The 23,355-nt window shown below is 47.4% G+C and overlaps 1 protein-coding gene across 7 annotated transcripts in view; it reads left to right on the top strand.

Annotated features, from left to right (window-relative positions):
* The window catches only part of LOC128337139 (uncharacterized), a 155,429-nt gene extending 132,321 nt beyond the window's left edge, over window positions 1–23,108 (top strand). For 5 of the 7 annotated variants that reach the window (XM_053277774.1, XM_053277775.1, XM_053277778.1 and 2 more), the window contains one exon: window positions 21,077–23,108. In XM_053277774.1, the coding sequence (XP_053133749.1) occupies window positions 21,098–22,102 (1,005 nt within the window). In that variant the 5' untranslated portion in view covers window positions 21,077–21,097 and the 3' untranslated portion in view covers window positions 22,103–23,108. Of the gene's footprint in view, window positions 1–14,368; window positions 14,508–15,659; window positions 15,751–21,076 lie in introns of all 7 variants that reach the window. The other 2 variants (XM_053277777.1, XM_053277779.1) reach the window with 2 other exon arrangements.
* Window positions 23,109–23,355: the final 247 nt, after the last annotated feature.

Below are 23,355 nucleotides of genomic sequence, written 5' to 3'. Positions count from 1 at the left end.
TAAAAAGCAGATTGAAATTGCAATGAAAATGAAATATCATTAAAAGCCAGGCCAAAAGGTCGGGTCTTTAAGGCTCTTCTGAAGGCCTTCAAAGAAGAGAATATCCTCATATCTGGCAGTGGGGGGGGGGGGACAACTGAGAAAGCCCAATCCCAGGTCACCTGGGAATGACTGTAAGGGTGGGGGAAGTGGCACTTATCCCTCCTGCCAGTTTTCCCCCACTAGTGCACCATTGTAAACTGGTCCGGCGGTGCGGTGGCATACCCCCCTGCTGCTCCATCCCCTCATCAGCAGAAGTACATGGCGGCGTGAGGGGTAAGTGCAACCTTAGGACCAACAAAGAGAGATACTTTTTCACACAACGCATCATCAACTTGTGGGATTCTCTCCCACAAGATGTGGTGGCAGCCAAAACCTGGATGGCTTTAAGAGGGATTTGGATAACTTCATGGAGGAGAGGTCTGCCAATGGCTACTAGTTGGAGGGCTATAGGCCACCTCCAGCCTCAAAGGCAGGATGCCTCTAAGTACCAGTTGCAGGGGAGTCACAGCAGGAGAGAGGGCATGCCCTGAACTCCTGCCTGTGGCTTCCAGCGGCATCTGGTGGGCCACTGTGGGAAACAGGATGCCAGCATGGTGTAGGGGTTAGAGTGGTGGACTAGGACCGGGCAGACCCGAGTTCAAATCCCCATTCAGCCATGAGACTTGCTGGGTGACTCTGGGCCAGTTACTTCTCTCTCAGCCTCACCTACTTCACAGGGTTGTTGTGCGGAGAAACTTAAGAATGTAGTACACCACTCTGGGCTCCTTGGAGGAAGAGCGGGATAGAAAATGTAAATTAATTAATAAATAAATATGTTCTTATATTCTTATCCTGCCCGCCCTTAAAGTTACTCCCCCTTCGAACCGGCAGAACCAGCAGTTGTTTGAACCATTTCGGAGACATGGTTCCATGCACATCCCTAGTTGCCACCAGATGAACCAGTGGCACCCAAAGATGGACCCCCTCCTGATGATCTTAATGAGTGGTGGGGATCTTGTAGAGAAAGGCACTCTCTTGGGTACCTCATCCATTCAGGGTTTTAAACATAATAACCAGCACTTTGTACTTTGCCAGGAAACATATTTAAAAATAAAACAAATCATCCTCCCTCTGTCCCCCGCACAATTGATAACCTTGTCAGCTCAATCTTATCAAGAGAAGGCAGACATATTCTGCCCTCTAGCTGGAGTTTCTCAGCACTTCCCCAGAGTTGTCCTACTCAGAGTGCATTGCAAACCTAAAGACTGCAAGAACACCGATAAGGAAGCTTGCCTCCTCATGAAAGAAAACCATCAAAGCATAATTTAATATAAATATGAATACTGTGGATATTTATATCCAACCAACGTTGGATATTTCTATTTCAACCAAAGCTCCCAAAGCAGTTTACATTGATATAAATCAATCAATCAAATGACTCCCTTTCCCCAAAGGCTCACAATTTTAAAAAGGAACATAAGATAGGCACCAGCAACAGCCACTGGAGAGATGCGGTGCTGGGGATGGATACGGTCAGTTGCTCTCCCCCTGTTCAATAAAGAGAATCACCACTTTTTAAAAAAAGCACCATTTTGCTCAGTTAGCAAATTTAGTGCATGTGACCTTGCCGTGACTGGCTTCAACCAGTTTTTCTGGGTGCATGAAGCATCGGAGCCATGGAACCTGGCCAAAGGATGAGCTGTTGAAGAAGGAATGTGCACCATGAAATAACTAGGCACAAACTAGGATGGGGAAAGGGTGGGGGAGAATCATCAGCAACCCATAATCAGGCAAGCCCGTGTGAGCCGTGCCCTTGACAATCCAGTTCTGTGGCTTCTGGTGGATGTACGAGGAAACGCATTCCAGGACTTGGAAGATTTCCTTCCCGATCCTCAGATTCCCCTCTAGGCAGCCACAGGAAACTCCTGGCAATGAGAGAGAGAGAGAGAGAGAGAGAGAGAGAAGGCCCAAGGGACTCCGGAAGATGGATTGCATCATTGCCTGAGCAAAGGGTCTCGAAGCAAGGCCTGGAGCACATGATATGGCAGAAGGTGGCCGATACGCACGATATGCGTATCGTGTAAAACAATCATGTGCCCTTTTTTCAAAGTTTCATAGTTGTCTCAAATCAGAGCACAAGTCTAAGTAAAGCACTCAAAAGGATGGCACAAAAGTTACAGTCCCCCCCCCGCACACACACAGTGGCCTCCATCATATGGGATTCAGAGATAGACTTCTTCTCAACCTGGAGGTTCAATTTTGCCATCATGGCTCAGAGGCTCTGATTGACCTCTCTCCCTTGTGCATTGGTCAAATTGCCTTTTAAAGCTGTCCATATTAGTTAGTTAGTTAATTATTCGATTTCTATACCGCCCTTCCAAAAATGGCTCAGGGCAGTTTACATGCATCAAACACCATGTTTTACAGCAGTGAATTCCCTGAATTTACACATTCTGTGAATATTTGCTCTAGAATTCCCTCTCGATACCAGCAACAGCCACTGCAATTATGTTGTGCTGGAGATGGATAGGGCTAGTTGCTTCCCCCCTGCTAAATATAAGAGCCACTGGAGGGATGCTGTGCTGGGGATGGATAGGGCTAGTTGCTCTCCCCCTGCTAAATATAAGAGCCACTGGAGGGATGCTGTGCTGGGGATGGATAGGGCTAGTTGCTCTCCCCCTGCTAAATATAAGAGCCACTGTAGGGATGCTGTGCTGGAGATGGATAGGGCTAGTTGCGTCCCCCCTGCTAAATATAAGAGCCACTAGAGGGATGCTGTGCTGGAGATGGATAGGGCTAGTTGCTCTCCCCCTGCTAAATATAAGAGCCACTGGAGGGATGCTGTGCTGGGGATGGATAGGGCCAGTTGCTCTCCCCTTGCTAAATAAAGAGAATCTCCACTTTTAAAAGGTGCCTCTTTGCTCTGTTAGAAGGGTAACCTGAAACCCTTTCATATGTAAGCGTGTAAGTATACATACATCTGATGAGGTAGGCTCAGGTTCACACAACAGGTGCCATTAAACCTATCATGAACAGAAGGGCTTCCATGAGAACATGGCCCAGAAATGAGAGCCAGCGTGGTGTAGTGGTTAGAGTGCAGGACTAGGACCGGGAAGACCTGAGTTCAAATCCCCATCCAGCCATGATACTAGCTGGATGACTGGGCCAGTCACTTCTCTCTCAGCCTAGCCTACTTCACAGGGTTGTTGTAAAAGAGAAACGTAAGTATGTAGTACAGCGCTCTGGGCTCCTTGGAGGAAGAGTGGGATATAAAAAATGTAAATAAAATAAAATAAATAATAAATACCCAGAAATGCCCCCCACAATTTTGTGGGAAGGTGATTTCTGATGTGAAAATAGCCCAGAAGAAAAGTATTGACTCCCCTCTCCTCCTTGCGCCATGATACTGTCCATGACTTGAGATGTTTGGGTTGGACATACCTAGAAGCACAGAATTCTAGTTGGGCTGTGGAGGTCATCTCGTCCAACCCCACGCTCAGGAGAGGAAATATAATCGCAGTACACTGTCTGTTCCCGTGGTCTTTCCTTGGTGTCTTTTTCCTATGGAGATTGTAGGTCATTTGCAGACAGGGAATCATTCCTGAGTTTCTTTTGCTGTGTAAATTGCTTGGAGATCGTTTTGTTGAAAAGTGGTATACAAATGTTGTTGTTGTTGTTTACACCTCACAACCTGCATTAAGAGTGGGGAGCAGGGTTGCCCAGTTTGGGGCAGCCTAAACTTGAGGGGGGGGGGGTTGCCCTGGTTCACATGTGCATACAAACCTGGGTTAGAGGCAGATAATCCAGATCTGGGCAATTGTGTAAAGAGGCTTCCTGTGCAGTTTGGCTCAGGCTCATGCAAGCTTCTGGTACAATAAATGTGTTCATCTTTCAGACAGCACAAGGCTCTTCATTGTTGATTCTGCAGTCATGGATTGACAAGGCGACCACTCTGGACTCATCATCGTGTAGCTTTCCTGTAGGATTGTGTTATGGGGGTGGCCCTAGCTTCTGGTTAGCCACACACCCATAATTTCTCATTTCTGGCCTGGCCTACTTCTCCAGACCCAAGCATAATGGCATTTAAAATCTGTGAACAAAGAAATCAGAAGATTTCACAGAAGATCAGAAGGTTGTTCACAAGACCAGCGCTACGGGGTAGGACAGGTCTATCCCAAGTAGGGATAGTCATATGCAATGTCAGGATTGCTCCTGATCTTGGCACTCCACGCCTGGGAAGCCCTGGTTTTAAACCCAGGCTAAAAGTGAGGTAGGAATATGCACAAGCACATCCAACTTCACTGACTGGTCACATAGGCACGGGGGCTGCCAGCAACTTCCACGGTTGCCAGAACCTGAGGGGTATACCCGTGGGTCAAATGGGCCGTAACCCAAAATTTGGCTTAAAAATCTTGGCCATAGAGGCCAGGGGAAGGAGAGGCCCAGCAGCTGGGAGATATCCCAATGCACCACACTGCTCATTCAGTGCATTGTGGGATATCTGGCAGCCTGGCTGTCTTTCCTCTGCTTCCCGCTTGCTGCACTGGTTGCCACCGTGCCATTCATCTAGGTGCGTGAGCAGCAGAGCCCTCTTCAGGCTCAGATCCTGTCTGGGGGGGGGATGCAGGTAAGCTTCGATCTTGCCCCCAGTCGTCCCAGCCCCAACCAATTTGGTCGTGAGAATGGCCCTCAGATCTGCTACATTGAATCACGTATATATATATATATGATGCAACCTACAGGAGCTTGTCAGCTGCAGGTGACCTACAGGTTAGCAAGTTTGCCAGAGGGAAAGGTTAAGGGGTTCATACATGAGCTGAAGCAACACATTAAGGTTGCACATGTCCTTGGGGAGCAAGTCCCATTGACAGCTGTAAGACTTTTCCCCGAGTAAGCACGGATTGGGTTGGGCTCCTTAATCCTCCACAGGGCAGGTTCTCTTTCCGCAGCAGGAGGAAGATGAAGTGAAATATCTAGAAAGGTGGGAAATTGTTTCCCGCATTGTACAGCGGTTATTGAGTCACCTTTCTGGATAAGGTACATCAAACATGATGACAAGCCCTAAATGGCTTGGGCCCCGGCTACCTGAGAGAGCGCCTTGCCCCATAGGTCACAACCCGAACCTTAAGATCTTCTTTGGAGGCCCTCCTCCGGGTCCCCCTACCAAAGGATGAGAGACAGAAGCCCGCTCTTAGCCTGCTCTCCCCGCTCACCGGTTAAAACCAGGTCTCACTGATCGTGAGACCCGGTCCAATGTGTTATGTGTTTTTGTTTTGTGGTTTAATGCTGTGTTGTGAGCCACCAAGAGAACCATTTGTTATGGGGCGGCTAACAAATAAAATGTACCTTATCTCAAAAATGATGTACCTTATCTCAAAAATGGCTCAGGGCAGTTTACGCAGAGAAATAATGAATAAATAAGATGGATCCCTGTTCCCAAAGGGCTCACAATCTTAAAAAAAAAACTCAACAGCAACAGTCACTGGAGGTACTGTGCTGGGGATGGATAGGGCCAGTTACTCTCCCCCTGCTAAATAAAGAGAATCACCACGTTAAAAGGTGTCTCTTTGCCAAGTTAGCAGGGGGTTGTTGTTGTTGTTGTTGTTGTTGTTGTTATGATGACGAAGACGACGAAGACTACTACTTCTACAAGTCATGCATATTTTCTTATGGATCAAGGAACTGGACATAGTCAATTATTACAAGTCATGGACATTTTCTCACTGGACAGGATCAATGTGCAACTACCCATGCTCCCAGAAGTTGTGCTGTCGAATCGGTGTCAACACCTGGAGACCTCAGAGCCCTGTGGTTGTCTTTGGTAGAATACAGGAGGGCTTGACCATTGCCTCCTCCCGTGCAGTATGAGATGATGCCTTTCAGCACCTTCCTATATCACTGCTGCCCAATAGAGGTGTTTCCCATAGTCTGGGGAACATACCAGTGGCGATCTGAACCGGCAACCTCTGGCTTGCTAATCATGTCATTCCCATGACTTGAAGCCATTAGGTGGCTTCTGAGATGGCACCAACCAATGGCCAAACATTTCGGGCCTGCCTCAAAGACTATTTGCCAGTAAACTCCCTCGGGGTGCTCGTGAGGATTCAAAAGAGGCCATACATGGCCCTGAGTTCCTTGGAGGAAGGGTGGAATACCGATCAATATTATATTAAGAAATGTCAACATTCATAGTGCTTAGGTGAGGTATGTTGCCATGAGCGTATAGGTGAGTACCTACCTGTGAAACCTATTGGGAAGGTATCTCTTCCATAAGTTACTCATTTCTTCCTGGGGCTAATTCTTGGTTTCACAACCCCCAGCTCCAAGCACCTGTATATAGAAAAGGCTCAGCAGAGAACTGGGAATAAATGAGCTGGCATGCGGGAAACTTGGAAAATGTGGCATGTCTCCGGACCCGTTGATCAAGAACGGCATGTCCAGACAGGGCGTGATGTGCCTGGTTGCCTCACGGAGAGTGGCTTGCCAGCTTGCACAGAGGTGACATCAGCCTCGGAGAAAAAGGAGACGCTGTAATGAGGAACTCGCTTCGCAGGGCCTCGGTTTTGGCAGTAAAAACAGCAGAGAGGCACATTGCCAGCCATCACTGCAAAGACGCAGCTCCAACGCTCTCTTGGTAATCAGCAAGTGCAGCAATCTGGTGATGAGAGCTGTGCTGGTTTTATGAGGTGCTGTCTTACCTGCCCCATCAACATATTATATTTCTTCTAATGCAGCAATGTGACAGCAATGCCTTTGGTCGACTGATTTCCAGATTATGAACTGTATATTGAAGTCACGGACCTGATTTCAAAAAATGGTTCTTGTGTCCATGTGTCGCTGTGGCCACATGCGAGTGTGGAGAGGAGAGCTAGTCTAGGAGAGGACAGCTGGTCTAGGAGAGGAGAGCTGGTCAGGAGAAGAGAGCTGGTCTAGGAGAGGAGAGCTGGTCTAGGAGAGGAGAACTGGTCTAGGAGGGGAGAGCTGGTCAGGAGAGGAGAGCTGTTCTTGTTGTAGCAAGCATGACTTGTCCCCATAGCTAAGCAGGGTCTGCCCTGGTTGCATATGAATGGGAGACTTGATGTGTGAGCAGCACTGGAAGAGATTCCCCTCAGGGGATGAAGCCACTCTGGGAAGAGCAGAAGGTTTCAAGTTCCCTCCCTGGCTTCTCCAAGATAGGGCTGAGAGAGATTCCTGCCTGCGACCTTGGAGAAGCCACTGCCAGTCTGTGAAGACGATACTGAGCTAGATAGACCAATGGTCTGACTCAGTATATGGCAGTTTCCTATGTTCCTATGAGTAGACCCCCAACCAAGAGGTCCCGGGCTTGGGGTTCTCTCCAGGATGTCCCATGCGCTCATGTGCCCCGGAACTTCCGGGGGCCACATGGCCCCCGATCCCTGCAGCGGCCAATGCGGCCGCCCAGCTACGAGTGGCAGCTTGTCTGTGAGGAGACTGGGCTAAGCCTGCTAGATGAATCCAGGGTCTGACTCAATATAAAGCCACTTCCTAAATTCCTATGCTTCTTGTCTCTCCCTCTTGTTTTTCTAAGAAACTGCTTGGCTGGCGCGTCCTGTCTAGGAGTCAGTGTGGCTAAGGAAAGATAAGATACCTTTCCAGCCATGCCGCAACAGTTATGAGCATCTATATGAAAACCTTGCCAGGCAGAGATTAATGAATGAATTAAACATATCGGTAGCAGCAAGGATGTGCTTTGTGTGCAACTTTGCCACCAAGGAAGAGTAGTGTTGTTAACCCAGCATGAATACATTTGGAAGTTTGTGTCATAAGAGATTGAGCTAAATCAGAATGAAACTGTGAGGTCATTCACATGACTGGGGTGGGAGGGGGGTTGAGCAGCGGGGGGGGGGAGGCTTATTTTTCTCACCTCCCCCGCCCAGATGAATGAGTTCTTATTTGGGGAGGGTATATCACACTCCCATTGCACTGAGTGGCAGAATGTGCAGCTCCAGAGGTTGGGATGATGCATCCCAGCCTCCAGGAATCCCACAATGCACCACATGACATGTGTGATGCATCAGGGGATTTCCCCAAGAGATGGGCACTCTTGAGGCCCATCTCTGTGCGTGGCCAAGCTGGGACGCATAATCCACTTGTGGAATCCTCTGCCACAAGATGCGGTGACAGCCAACACCCTGGATGGCTTGAAGAGGAGTTTGGAGAACTTCATGGAGGACAGGTCTATCAATGGCTACTAGTCGGAGGGCTATAGGCCACCTTAAGCCTCAAAGGCAGGATGCCTCTGAGTACCAGTTGCAGGGGTAACAGCAGGAGAGAGGGCATGCCCTCAACTCCTGCCTGTAGGCTTCCAGCAGCATCTGGTGGGCCACTGTGTGAAACAGGATGCTGGACTAGATGGGCCTCCTTGGGCCTGATCCAGCAGGGCTGTTCTTAGGTTCTTATGAAACAGCCTGTGCTCACACACAAGCAGGTAGCCGGAGTTAAGGGGGTGCTCGCATCCCCGGTTAACAGCCGAGCTAAAAAGCCAGGCTAGATGGTGCTGCCCTGCCAGGATTGGGCCTGGGCCTGATCCTGGTGGTTCTCATGCACAGCCTTACCCAGGTTGAGCTGCCCTGGCCTCGGTTAGCCTGCTTGTGGGAACAGCCTCTATTATTGTCAAACTGCGGAAGGCTCCGCAATGTATCTGTTAGTACCAGAATCCTTGGACAGAACAGAGAGGCAGTGTTATGGAGCTTTTTTTTATCCTGAGCCAGAAAACAAACAAACAAAATCCACCAAAAAATAATGACCGTGACATTTAATACCTCATATAAAAATAGACACCAATAATATTCATTAATTCATTCCATCATTTATTTATTTATTTATTTATTTATTTATGATTTCTTATATACCGTCTGCTCCCTAGACTCTAGATGGTGAACAACAACAATACCAATAACAATTTTAAAAAATTAAAGGGCAAACTCCTGGCGAAACAGGTGTGTCTTAAGTAGGGCCTTAAAAGCAGTTAGGGAAGGGGCTGAACTAATCTGAGGGGGAAGAGTGTTCCAAAGATGAGGGGCAGCCACAGAGAAGGCTCTCCTATGGGCCCAGGCACCATTTATTATTTATTATTTTATTTATTATTTATTCAATTTCCATGCACTACACCGGGGCCTGGGACACTAAGGAGGGACAGCTGAGAAGACCTCACAGGACGGGATACAACTGGCCGAGAGAGAGGCAATCCCGGATATCTCTCTCTCTGTGTATCTATATCTATATCTATATCTATATCTATATCTATATCATCTATAGCTATATCATCTATATCTATCTATCTCTGTCTCTAGCTATCTCTATCTCTATCTATAGCTATATCATCTATAGCTATATCATCTATATATATAACTATACATCTATATATCTATATCTATCTATCTATCTATCTATCTATCTATCTATCTATCTATCTATCTATCTATATCTGTCTCTGTCTGTCTCTCTATCTATCTCTATCTCTATCTCTATCTCATCTCTGTCTCTATCATATCTATCTATCTATCTATCTATCTATCTATCTATCTATCTATCTACACATACATACCAGTGAAGGCCTTGGAAAAGATGTTTAGATGCCATGATGTCTCTATACCTACAAAGATACGAATCATTTGGACAATGGTTTTTCCCCTGACACACTATGGATGCAAAAGCTGGACTACAAGATAGGAAAAGCATTGACGCTTTTGAAACTTGGGTGCTGGAGAAGACTTTTGAGGACCCCATGGACAGCCAGGAAGACAAACCAATGGATCATAGAACAAATCAATCCAGAATTTTCACTCAAGGCACAAATGACCAGGCTCAAAACTATCCTACTTAGGACACATTCTGCCAAGACCCATCTCCCTTGAGAAGTCCATCATGCTGGGAAAAGTTGAAAGGAAGAGAAGAAGAGGATGACCAGCAGCAAGGTGGATGGACTCAATGACAACAGCAAAGAATGTACCACTGAGAGACCTTCAAGGTGAAGTTGAAGACAGATCATCCTGGAGAGAAGCTATCTGTGTGGTTGCTAAGGGTCAACACCAATCTGACGGCAGTTAATCAATCAATCAATCATATAATTAGAACCATGAGACAGACCACAGTCCATTTAGCTCTGTATGGATGGTTTCCGTCTGGATCACCAAATCCAAGTATGTGCAGAAAGTAGGTCTGGATGATTCAGGATGATGATTTGCACTATAATCAGCAAAGGTTTCAGACTCCTGACTGTTAACCATTTCCCATTTTTCTCATCCCAAGTTAGGCTGCTGGAGAGAGAGAGAGAGAGAGAGAGAGAGAGAGAGAGAGAGAGAGATTTCTCTGTCCACCCTCTCCACTCCATGCATAATTTTATACACCTCGGTCATGTCTCCCGTTAGTTGCCTCTTTTCCAAACTAAAGAGCCCCAGATGCTGTAGCTTTGCTTCATAAGGAAGGTGCTTCAGGCCCCTGATTATCTTGGTTTCCCTCTTCTACACCAACATAAACTGACATCAGTAATCTTGGTGTGAGTTCACACAAACATGCTAATGTCTGTAGCCAACTTTAAACCTAGATCTGGACAGTAGCGTGAACCAGGCCTTACATTTAAAAAATGGCCCCTTCTTGGATCAAAACGTAGGTTCATATAATCTACCATTCTGCCACCTGCAGTTGCCCAACCATATACCTCTGAAAAAGTCAAAAGTAGGTCGTTAAAGTAACAGTCAATCCCCTTTTCTCCCAAACAATAATAGACATTCCACTTAGCTGTATGTAGTAATTAACAACGGCCAATAAACCTAACCTCCTTGGAGTTCTCTAATCCCATTTAAAAGCCATCTAAGCTTCTGACGATCATCTGATCTTGTCATAATCAATTCCACACATGATCTGTGTTTCTTTTTGTCTTTCTAAAATCTGCTGCCAATCAATCTCATTCAATGACCCCAAAATGGGCGTGCAAGAAACAAAAATGTCACTGTCTTCCTTTTCTCCACACCTCATTTTCTGAGGGTTGATCCTGTGCGCCAAGGTGAGTCCTGGGTGTGGAGTAGTAGATTTTTCATCACTTGCAGGCCAGATACTGAGAGTCACCCTGTACAGGATTTACAAGCTCTTTCGCTGTGGCTACCATGGGCCCTGTGCAAATCCATTCCTCCCTGAGAGCTCCTTCTGAGACATGACTTTTTAACGAGTGGATTCCTCTCAGAATTTGACACTGCAAAGGAATTATGGGTTAAAGTCAGGCTGAGATTAAATCCTGCCCCCCAGATTTGCCATCCCATGCACAAGAGTTAAACTGAGGGATAGGAGAGGAGAACTGGTCTTATGGTAGCAAGCATGACTTGTCCCCTTAGCTAAGTAGGGTCCACCCTGGTTGCATATGAATGGGAGACTCGATGTGTGAGCACTGTACGATATTCCCCTCAGGGGATGGAGCCGCTCTGGGAAGAGAAGAAAGTTTCAAGTTCCCTCCCTGGCAGCATCTCCAAGACAGGGCTGAGAGAGATTCCTTCCTGCAACCTTGCGGAAGCCGCTGCCAGTCTGTGAAGACAATACCAAGCTAGATAGACCAATAGGTCTGACTCAGTATATGGCAGCTTCCTATGTTCCCATGAGGGTGGCATTTTTTTTCCAGAAGGGGGAGATTCAAATAAAAATTGAAAGGGCTAACTGCGGTGGGGTTCTCTCTCCCACCCTCTCTCTCCCTCTTTTTCTCTCTTAAAAGAAATGTCATTTAAGAACATCAGAACAGCCCTACTGGATCAGGCCCAAGGCCTATCTAGTCCAGCATCCTGCTTCCAAAAGTGGCCCACCAGATGCCTCTGAGAAGCCAACAAACCAGGAGATGAAGGCCTGCCCTCTCTCCTGCTGTTGCTCCCCTGCAGCTGGTATTGAGAGGCATCGTGCCTCTGAGGCTGGAGGTGGCCTCTAGCCACCAGACTAGTAGCCATTGACAGACCTGTCCTCCATGAGTTTGTCTCTAGAGGAATTTGTACCTATTTCTTGGGGAGCAGCTGAGCTATTCTGGTTGCTAGCGCCATTTCCCGTCCAGAAGGCCCTTGAACATCGTACATTTGGAACATTCTAGAAGGAATAAATAACAACTGCCCAGAAATCTCGTCCCACCAGTACCACCACCACAGGAAACAGTGAAAAACTAGTGGGGGTGGGGAGAGTGAAGTGGGGGAGTGTTCTCACCCCTGGTAAGCCCCCACAAAACCTTTCCCCATATGTTACCTCCCTATCTCAAAATGTGGCCTCTTTCAAGGCATTTGACTTTCATCCCTGCTACACACACACACACACACACACACACACACACACACACCCCAAATATTTCAAGACAAGTTTACTCTCTTGGCAACTTTCATCCCTCATTAAAAACCTTGTTGTTGATTGCTGAGCTTTGAACCAGATTGGACAAGCCAATTCGCTTTAAGTGGTATCACGAGCCGTCTTCCTTGAGGCTGGATGGATTCCATCTGGAGGCATGTAATGGGAACGCCTGGATGCCCATCACAGCAACTTGCCTCTGCTGTGTCTGGACAGGGTGTTCAGGTTGCTCAAAGCGCAGCTGACTGAGTGCTGAATATTAAGTTAACTCTCCAGTTCCCAAACCGGGCACTCTCGTGAACTGCGAGAAATAAAATAATTCAGTAGAGACTCCAGTAAGCATAGGAACATAGGAAGCTGCCATATACCAAGCGTGGTGTAGTGGTTAGAGTGCCGGACTAGGACCAGGGAGACCCGAGTTCAAATCCCCCTTCAGCCATGAGACTTCCTGGGTGACTCTGGACCAGTCACTTCCCTCTTAGAAGTTGTAGACTACAGCTCCTATAATGCCGAGCTACAGTGGCTAATAGCCAGGGATTATGGGAGTTGTAGGCCAACAGGTGGAGGTCAGGAGGGCTGAACTGAGCAGACTTGGCCCACACAGACCGGCAGTGGCTTAAACATTTTTTAAAAAATTATTTATTATTTTATATTCTGCTGGATATGGAGGACGAGTGGGATATAAAATATAAAATGGATTTTAAAAAATAAAATAAAAAATTATGTTCAAGCTGCTGCCAGTCTTTGTCTGCTCAACTTCAGCCCTCCTGACCTCCACCTGTTGGCCTACAACTCCCATAATCCCTGGCTATTGGCCACTGTAGCTGGGCATTATGGGAGCTGTAGTCCAAAACCAGCTAGGGGGCCAAAGTTGAGCAGGCCTGGTAGAGCTAGATGGACCAATGATCTTCTTTATATATATATTTTTACATTTTATGTACCGCTCTTCCTCTAAGGAGCCCAGTACTACCTACTTAAGTTTCTCTTTCACAACAACCCTGTGAAGTAGGCTAGGCTGAGAGAGAAGTGACTGGCCCAGAGTCACCCAGCTAGTTTCATGGCTGAATGGGGATTTGAACTCAGGTCTCCCTGGTCCTAGTCCAGCGCTCTAACCACTACACCAGGCTGGCTCTGCCACTCACTCATCCACAAGGCTGGTATCTTCTCTCACCTCTATGAGGCTCTACACACGACTTGCAGTCTGCTCTCCCCGCAGATGCCCTGGCTCTGTCACGGAGCTGGTATGGGCAGCGGGGATTGGGGGCAGCCCCACCCACAGAACTCCCAGAATGCCCCACACAAGTGCATGGGGGCATTCTGGGGAGACCTTTGACTCTATATCTTGTTGGAGTATCACCCCCATCATCCCTGATGATTGGCTACTGTGGTTGGGGATGATGGGAGAGCTGGTCTTGTGGTAGCAAGCATGACTTGTCCCCATAGGTAAGAAGGGTCTGCCCTGGTTGCATATGAAAGGGAGACTAGAAGTGTGAGCACTGCAAGATATTCCCCTCAGGGGATGAAGCCACTCTGAGAAGAACAGAAGGTTTCAAGTTCCCTCCCTGGCAGCATTTCCAAGAGAGGGCTGAGAGAGATTCCTGCCTGCAACCTTGGAGAAGCTGCTGCCAGTCTGTGAAGACAATACTGAGCTAGATAGACCAATGGTCTGACTCAGTATATGGCAGTTTCCTATGTTCCTATGTTCCTATGAGTTGTAGTTAACTGCTGCAGGGTTGAAATGATGCAGCCTTAGTTTAGGGACAGTGTTCTCTCTCTCCCCCACCCCCCATGTGCAGAATTAGTTTTGTTCTGGGCAGCAGCATCAAGGCAGTGTGTGTGCACACCTGCATTCAGAATGGGGCCTTCCTGATTCAACCTGAGCGGGGTCTAAAATTAACTGAGCAGACATTAAAAAAAACACGTGAGCATGTACACACATGCATGTGGTAGAGCGAACACTGTTTAGGGGGTTCATATTTGGCTCCCTCTCTGACTTGGTTCCTCTGTCGTTTCGCAGGCTGACCCCGCTTTGCATTTCATTATTCTGATTTAAGCAGGAGCCGTTTTAGAATCCATTGCGGAATTAGCATTTGCCTTTGACAGCAGTTTTCAGTGCCTTCCATTCAGTCTGCCTCTCTCCTGTCATCTTTCCCAATGTGAGTGTATTTTTTGGAAAAGCCCGTTTGATTATAAACACACTTCTGATTGATAATATACAAAAATAGTGAGGTCGTTCACACAGAGGCTATTCTCATGATGGGGGGGAAACCAAGCTAAGGGAATCTAGCCCAGATTTCCCCCATTGTGAGAACCACCAGGCTCGCAGCTAAGCCCGGTGGCTCCACAGTGGCTAGCCAGCCTAAAAAACCCTCCCTTTAAACAAGGTTAAAGGAGTAAGCACTCTGATTAGCTTGTTTGCTTGATTTGCATTGCAAAGCAGAGATGGCTACAACCGGGGCGTGGTGCCGTTTGTGTCTGGATCCTCACTTACTGCACATTCGTTTCCCTTTCTCTGGTAATGGCGACATTGAAAAACAAATCTTACTTGCCCCTGTTATTCACTTCCTGTGTTGGGCGTTTCAGGAGTATACGATGAGGAACAGTCACTTCCCGGTAAGCCCCATCTTGAGTATCCCAACCTAGCCTTGGACGCCGCGTGGTGTAGTGGTTAGAGTGCTAGACTAGGACCGGGGAGACCTGAGTTCAAATCCCCATTCAGCCATGAAGCGTGACTCTGGGCCAGTCACTTCTCTCTCAGCCTAACCTACTTCACAGGGTTGTTGTGAGGAGAAACTGAAGTATGTAGTACACTGCTCTGGGCTCCTTGGAGGAAGAGCGGGATATTAAAAATGTGTTAAAAAAAAAAAACCAAACAAACAAAAAAATCCCAGCATAGTGTAGGTGTGGGTCCCTCCTCGTTCTGTGGCTGGCCTTCAGCGGGGCCATTTCCCCTATGGCATCAGCAGGAGCGTGGGGTTTCTCGGTGAGGAGCAGAGCAGGTGAGTAGCATCATTTCCCCATCTGCTCCTCCTTCTGCTCCACTCACTACTCAGTGGCTTGCCCAGGGGAGCCACATGTCTCCTCCTCATATTCCAGCCACATCTCATCATTGCCCGGAGGACTTAATAGTCCCCGGCAGTCAGTGCAAATCTCATGGGACCCTGAAATCTCACCTCATGAGACTTCCAGTCCTTGTGAGACCAGCTGCGTCCTGCTGGCTGTATCTGACTCTTCCACTCCCTCCCAACCCCGAAGCTCCTTGCCAGTGGTCGCGCCAACCACTTCTTTCTCTTTCCTGGTCCACACAGGAAAGACCCCATCTGGACCCCATCTGGCAGCAGCGAGGCCATAGAGGAGTGAGTCTGACACCCGTGAGACCCGGGTGGGACTCCACATTAGGTAAGAGGAAGTGGTTGCTTCCACAAAACACTGACAGTTCAATGCTCTTCGCCCACTCCCATCACCACATTACGCCAGTCTGCTAAGTGTTTATATTTAAGCTGGAGGCATAGCAAATCACATCTAGTTTGAAATGGGGGGGATACTGAGCTGGGAATTGGTTGTAGCTCAGTGGAAGAGTCTCTGCTTTGCCTACAGAAGGTTCCAGGTTCAATCAGCACCATTGCCAGGTACAGCTGGGAAAGACCCCTGCCTGAAACCCTGCTCCCGATGAGTATAGACAATTTAAAACAAAATAGATAACGGGTCTAAGTATAAAATGAAGCTGCTCATATGAGCTGCCGTCTTTATCCTGGCACAATTGTGCTGGTTTAGTGGAGCTAGAGAATGTTTCCCACGGGCCACCATTATAAGCCCTGACCATTCGATTGCTTTTACAATCCAAACCATTGGTCCGATCTGCCTGGCCATCAGCACAGACTCACTAGGCGGCAAGAGACACCTCCCATACACATTTGGGGGAGATCGATTGGGAAATGCTTTATAGAGAGCCGTTTAAAGTTTTTCTTTTTTGAACAGGGGTTTAGATGCACTCTAAACAGGGGAAAACTGGTATAATACCATAGACTCACTTTTGGTAAGTTCTCGAGGCGATTCTCACGATTAGTGGAAAGCGGGCTAAGGGAGCTTAGTCCACTTTCCACTGACCATGGGAACCACCAGGCTTGCAGGTGAGTCCATTTTCCCCAAAGTGGGTAACCCGCTTAAATACCCCTCCCCTTAGCCCAGGTTCATGGAGCGAGCACTCCGCTACCCCGGGTTTTCCGATCGTGTATTGCTGTCGCATGGCTCCACACCACAGCAACACACAAGGAGACTCCTGGGCTCGGGGGTCTCTCCAGTATGGGGGTCGGGGGTCTCTCCAGTACTACTAAGTCCACTCTCCCCATAGGACCCCCTCCGGCGGGTCTCACTGATTGTGAGACTCACAACTGCATCCAAAAGGTAAATCAAGACCAGAAGCGCTCTTACCCCTGGACTTCGGGGCCAAAGTCCAGGGCCCCCACAGCCCCCAGGGGCCCCCAAATCCTCTTTAGTCTGTCCTGGGTGGTGTGCTCACCCAGCGGAGCATGATGATGCTTCATTTGCAGAGGTAGGGGTGCCCCCAAAGGCCTTTAGGGCCAGGCTCCCAAATCATCTAGGTGCACCTCTGATCAAGACCCGGAAAGTTCATATTTCATGCCGATACCCCGTTATTAACGAAGAATTAATCAGATTACTTTTAATGGCCACTGGATTTATAATAGTTAAAACATGGGAAAGTAGGAGGCAACCCTTTATTAAAGAGAGGATTAACACCTCTGTTAGCAAGTGGACTGACAAACTCTAGGAGCTCATGGTAATGGTTAAGATACCTATAGGCCACTTCCAGCCTCAGAGGCAAGATGCCTCTGAATACCAGTTTCGGGGAGCAACAGCAGGAGAGAGGGCCTGCCCTCAACTCCTGTCTGTGGCTTCCAGTGGCAACTGGTGGGCCACTGTGTGAAACAGGATGCTGGACTAGATGGGCATTCTTGGGCCTGATCCAGCAGGGCTGTTCTCATGTTCATATTAAACGTTCCATGAATTCAACATGTAGGGACCACTGATACCCTTCCTCGACGTCATAGATAGAAATAAACTAATCAAGAACGGAAAGATGTGATTCCGTACACCTCTGGTAAGAGATTCCTTTCAGCTCTGAGATTTACAAATTATATTGATGAGCCATCAATCCGACAGTGGGCAAAAGGCATCATCGTTCGTGCCTTATTGCTCACGTTTCTTATTGTCCTCGTTTCTTTGATGTGAATAGTAACTAGTGAGTAGAATTGATAGTGGGTTATGAAGTGAGGATCTCTGAGCCCTTTCTCATGATCAGACTTCTGGAACGTTCCTCCCCTGGGAGGACAATGGTCCCATCCATGCTGGGCATGCTGATATCATGCCCACATTCATACCGGCTGCTCCTGGCAATGCGGAGTTTTGGGGGCTGGAGCACATTGTCCCAGTCCCTGGAAATCCCATAATGCACTGTGAAAGTGTGCAGTGCATTGTGGGAATCACCCAGTGCTGGCTGGGATCCTGACCTTGTGTTGGTGCCATGCAGCACCAAGACACGAACACTTAGCCCAGGTTAAGGGCATCCTCTTAGGAACATAGGAAACTGCCATATACTGAGTCAGACCCTCGGTCCGTCTAGCTCAGTATTGCCTTCACAGACTGGCAGCAGCTTCTCCAAGGTTTCAGGCAGGAATCTCTCTCTTGGAGATGCTGCCAGGGAGGGAACTTGAAACCTTCGGCTCTTCCCAGAGCAGCTCCATCCCCCGAAGGGAATATCTTACAGTGCTCACACTTCTAGTCTCCCTTTCATATGCAACCAGGGCAGACCCTGCTTAGCTAAGGGGACAAGTCATGCTTGCTACCACAAGACCAGCTCTCCTCTCCAAGAACCCCTGAGTAGTGCATCACTTGGAGCTTTCTTCATTGCCTCTTAGAGGAGCAATGCCTCCCTGATTAAGACGGCGGGGTCCCTAAGTGGGTTTTCCCCCGTGCCCCTGCTGGCCGTCGCTCACCTTGGTGGCCTTAGAGCACTCTTGGCTGCACATTTGAACAGCCTCTCTAATTTCTTCCCACTGTATATCTGATGTAATTTGAATATGAATATGAAAATCAAAATAAAACTTTTTTTTTTTTTTTAATCTATTTGCCCTGAAGCAATGTCAGGTGATATCAGGGGAGAATCCGATACTTTGGTTCATTTGGAACTTTTATTTTGAGCACCTTGTCACGGAGATTAGTCTAGGAAAGGCTTGGCACAGTGTCGCCTCCAGCCACGACACAGGCAGAGTTCAAGAAGGGTGTGCCCTTCCAGAGACAATGAAGAAAGGGACGGTGACTCCTTCATTGTGAAAGGCGGGAGTAATCCAGATTTAGACACACTATAAAGAGGCTGGGCTTCAGGAGAGTGTATAAAAAGCATTTGCAACTCCTGGAGCCACTTAATCCCTTTTTGCATCTCTGCAACCAGTCGGGTAAGTCTCTTTCAGCGGGTGATAAGAGTACTAGGACTAGTGGTGGTGATATTAGCTGCGGTCATAGTAGCCACAGCCGTTGTAGTAGTTGTCGTCATTGTCTCTGTGAGTGTTTGTTTCTATGCTAAAAAATAGAGATAGTTGTACTATTACTACTAGTAGCATCTACAACAGGTAGTAGTAATAATAGTAGCAGTAGTAGTAGTAATCAACCAGCATTACTGCTTGACTGTTTATTCATAATTGGTGTGTTTTTGCAGGTCACAAAATGATGGAGCTCATTTGCATGTTCATATTCTCTTGTCCAATTGTAACTCTGCTACTTCTAGGAATTTGAATGGGGAAGAACCTGGATTATGGTGGGGGGGAGTAGAGGGCTCTTAATTAAATCTGTAAGCCCCACCCTCTTACTGCCCCCACCCCATTGTACCCAGTTCATGGTCACCTCTGTTGCCCTACTATGGAGGAATCTAGGCCTTCTTTTTCCCATCTGTTGCTAACCGTTGGGACTATGACTTGGATAAGACAGCAACGTAGTAGTAACTGCTACTCTTGTAGTATGAATGGTGATGATAGAAGCAGTTATATTTGGGGGTTATAATAGTAGTGGTGGTTTAGTTATGATGTGTTCTTATTAGCTGTAGTTGATAATAATAATGATAACTGCTGACATCCTGACTACATTATTCAATGGAATCCTATTGTAATTAAGTAGTAACTTTAGAGTAAACCCTGAGTAGTTCTGCCTAATAACTTAGTCTCTGTGTTAGGCAATGACAGCAGCAAAATCACCACTAACCACTGTCAATACTATTGTCCTCTACCACCACCATCAATACTACAGGAGTAGCCATTACTACAACTACTAACACCACCACACTTCTAGTCCCACCTAGTAGTAGTGAATGTGGCGATGGTGCCAGCGTAGTGGCAGTAGCAGTAATACTAATGGTGGGATTATCGGTGTCAGCATCTTACATGGTAGCAAAGATAGTGGGCAAGATCCAGACTAAGTTAAGTCGTTACGAAGTCCCACTGAAATGGATGGGGCTCAAGTAAGTCATGACCAACATGGCTCAACAAAGCCCCATTCATTTCAATGGGACTTAGTTTGGATCCTGCCCACTGGATATATTAGATCGCAACCTAAGTGTAGAATTGTGCCCTTGCAGCAGACTAGGAACAGAGGAAACTGCCAACTACTGAACCAGGTCATGAATCCATCTAGCTCAGTATGGTCTACTCTGAATGGCAGTGGCTCTCCAAGCAGCGATATCTCTCAGCCCTTCCTGGAGATGACGGGAATTGAACCATTAAACAGTTTTTTTTTAAATTTACATTTATTTTTTACATTTATATCCTGCTCTTCCTCCGAGGAACTCAGGAGTACATGCTTATTTTTATCCTCACAACAACCCTGTGAGGTAGGTTAGGCTGAGAGGTACATGACTGGCTCCGAGTCACCCAGTGAGTTTCGTGGTAAAATGGGTATTCGAACTCAGGTCTTCCAGGTCCTAGTCCAAAACTCTAACCACTATGCTATGCTGGCTCTGTTTAGCAGGGTCAACATTCCTGATAGATCCCCTAAGTAAACCAATAGTACCCTTTACCAAGGTTTTTATCTATTTATTCTTACTTGTCTATCCCACTCTTCCTCCAAGGAGTCCAGAGTGGTGTACATTGTTATCTTTAACATCACAACAACCCTGTGAGGTAGGGTAGACGGAGAGAGAAATGACTGGCTTGAGTTTTCATGATGGAATGGGGATTTGAACTCAGGTCTCCCCAGTCCTAGTCCAGCACTCCGACCACTACACCACATTTGTTTGTCATGGAAGATAGGAAGTGATCTTTTAAATATCAGGATAAGGTGGGGGGGGAAGCAAGAGTGGCTTTAATTTGCACATGTTTACACTTGGTGTTAAATAAGGCTGAGGGAGAAGAGCTGGTTTTGTGGTAGCAAGCATGAATTGTCCCCTTTGCTAAGCAGGGCCTGCCCTGGTTTGCATTTGAATGGGAGACTACATGTGTGAGAAGGTCCCAAGTTCCCTCCCTGGCATCTCCAGAACAGGCTGAAACAGGCTCCTCACTGCAGCCTTGGGGAAGCTGCTGTCAATCAGTGTAGACGCTACTGAACTAGCTTGGCCAATGGTCTGACTGGATCATAAGGCAGCTTCCTATGATAGGGCTCTGTGTGTGTGTGCTACCGTGTTTATGAAACCAGTTTATAACCTCCTCTCTCTTACTTGCAGGCTGTTTGGAATATCACTAAGATGGCTTCATCCAACAACCAGCACCAGTGCAAGCAAGTGCCCACCTTGCCACCCACCCTGATGGAGCATCAGTGCAAGCAGACTGTCACTCTCCCTCCGGTGGTACCATGCCCAGTGCCAACACCATGCCCTGGAGACAAGAAGCCTCCGTGCAAGGAGCCACCAGTGGTGGTCATCCCGACGCCATGCCCAGAGCCAACACCATGTCCTCAGAAGCCTCCCTGCAAGGAGTCGCCTGTAGTGGTCATCCCAACTCCATGCCCAGAGCCAACTCCATGTCCTCAAGTGAAGCAGCCTCCTTGCAAGGAGCCACCAGTGGTGGTCATCCCGACGCCATGCCCAGAGCCAACTCCATGTCCTCAGAAGCCTCCCTGCAAGGAGCCACCTGTAGTGGTCATCCCAACTCCATGCCCAGAGCCAACTCCATGTCCTCAAGTGAAGCAGCCTCCTTGCAAGGAGCCACCAGTGGTGGTCATCCCGACGCCATGCCCAGAGCCAACACCATGTCCTCAGAAGCCTCCATGCAAGGAACCACCTGTAGTGGTCATCCCGACTCCATGCCCAGAGCCAACTCCATGTCCTCAAGTGAAGCAGCCGTGCAAAAAGCCACCAGCAGTGGTCATCCCAGCACCATGCCCAGAGCCGTGTCCCTGTCCCCAACCGAAATCTCCATGCAAGGAGCCACCAGAAGTGGTTGTCCCAACTCCATGCTCTCCATGCAAGGAGCCAACCCCGTGTCCTCAAGTGAAGCAGCCTCCATGCAAGCAGCCGCCAGTAGAGATTGTTCCAGCACCGTGTCCAGAGCCGTGTCCCTGTCCCCAGCCGAAGTCTCCATGCAAGGAGCCACCAGTAGTGGTCATCCCAACCCCAGGCTCTCCAGTGAAGCAACCTCCATGCAAGGAGACAACTCCAGTCCCCTGTTCTCCACCTTCCACCAAATGCCCACCCCCCACCGATCAGCAGCAGAAGAAGCAACCGTGCCAGTGGCCACCACAACAGAAGTAAACGAGCAAGAGCTATGGGTGCCAGAGCAGAAAGTCAACGTGCTCCAAACCCGCGACCTTCAAATTTCAATACACTTTGTCCCTTTGTTCACTGAAATGCTTTTTAAGAACCCCTTCTGTTACAGGTGCAGCATCTGTTGTGCTATAATTATGCTAATTATAGTATAAATTATTGGGGAAAGTGTTGAAAAGCAGTATATACATACTTGCATTGGTAGTAGCATCAGTAGTACAGTAAACAGTTTCTCATCAACAGGCTTGTTGAATTGCTTCTAGAGGATAGATTTTCTAGGATGAAATTTCTGGAACATGTTTCTAGAACGACTTTTCGATACTGAAAACCTATTAAATAGTTTTTCCATAAAGAGGCAATAACCTTTCCTTTCCTTTCCTTTCTTCTTTCCATAGCCAGATCATATTTATTATAGACAAATGGTTTTATTTTCAATCAGTTAATAAAATTGAATATTATATCGTATTTACTGTATTATACCGAATATTCTACCGAATCCAAAACTAGTTTTTCCCCCAAGTTCTTTGCTGTTAGAAATTGGGCAGCCTCACCCTCAAATTTTTAGAGCTAATGTTCCACCGTGAATGCTAAAGTAAGGATTCAGTTCTGGCCAAAAGGAATGTACTGTATGGAGGAATATTGACTTCCTTCTTAATTAAGCATCTGCGAATGACATCTTGGCCACTTATCAAAGCTTCTCATCCCAAGACAACAATTAGCCCTCAAAAAGTATTTGTTTCCAATGATGCTTAGAGTTGTTTATACAACAAATTTAATTAAGATAATTGCCGAAATGAAGCTGATTTTATTGGAGGATTTCCAAACTACCACGAGTGTGTAGCAAACATATTCTGCAGGGTACACCAAACGTCTTGGCAATGTGCTAACCCAGAGAAATGCTGATTCTGTGTCTTTACTGTGATATCATCAACTCTTTTGTTTCTGGGATTATGTTAAAGATTCCTCATACTCTGAAGTTTGGAAATAAAAGAGAAATTGGAAAAGCATCTGTCTGACTTGGGATCTGTAGAAAAAATGAGTTTGCATCAAGGTGGGCCTGCACAACATAAGGCTCAGGGGACCCATCTGGCCTGCGGGGCACTTTTTGTGTTGGCCCCAGGTGGGGATACCCTGCAGCAACAGCAGCACAGCCATGAAGACCTCTTGGCTTGCCCAGCCGATGAGCGGCATTGGATCAATTAGCTTGGCCCCTTGAGACCAGATGGAACATCTTCAGCAAC

This window comes from Hemicordylus capensis, chromosome 14 (genome assembly GCF_027244095.1).
Source record: "Hemicordylus capensis ecotype Gifberg chromosome 14, rHemCap1.1.pri, whole genome shotgun sequence".
In the NCBI taxonomy this organism is placed as follows: Eukaryota; Metazoa; Chordata; class Lepidosauria; order Squamata; family Cordylidae; genus Hemicordylus; species Hemicordylus capensis.
The sequence above is the reverse complement of the archived record's forward strand: the minus strand, read 5'-3'. Positions and strand labels throughout refer to the sequence as shown.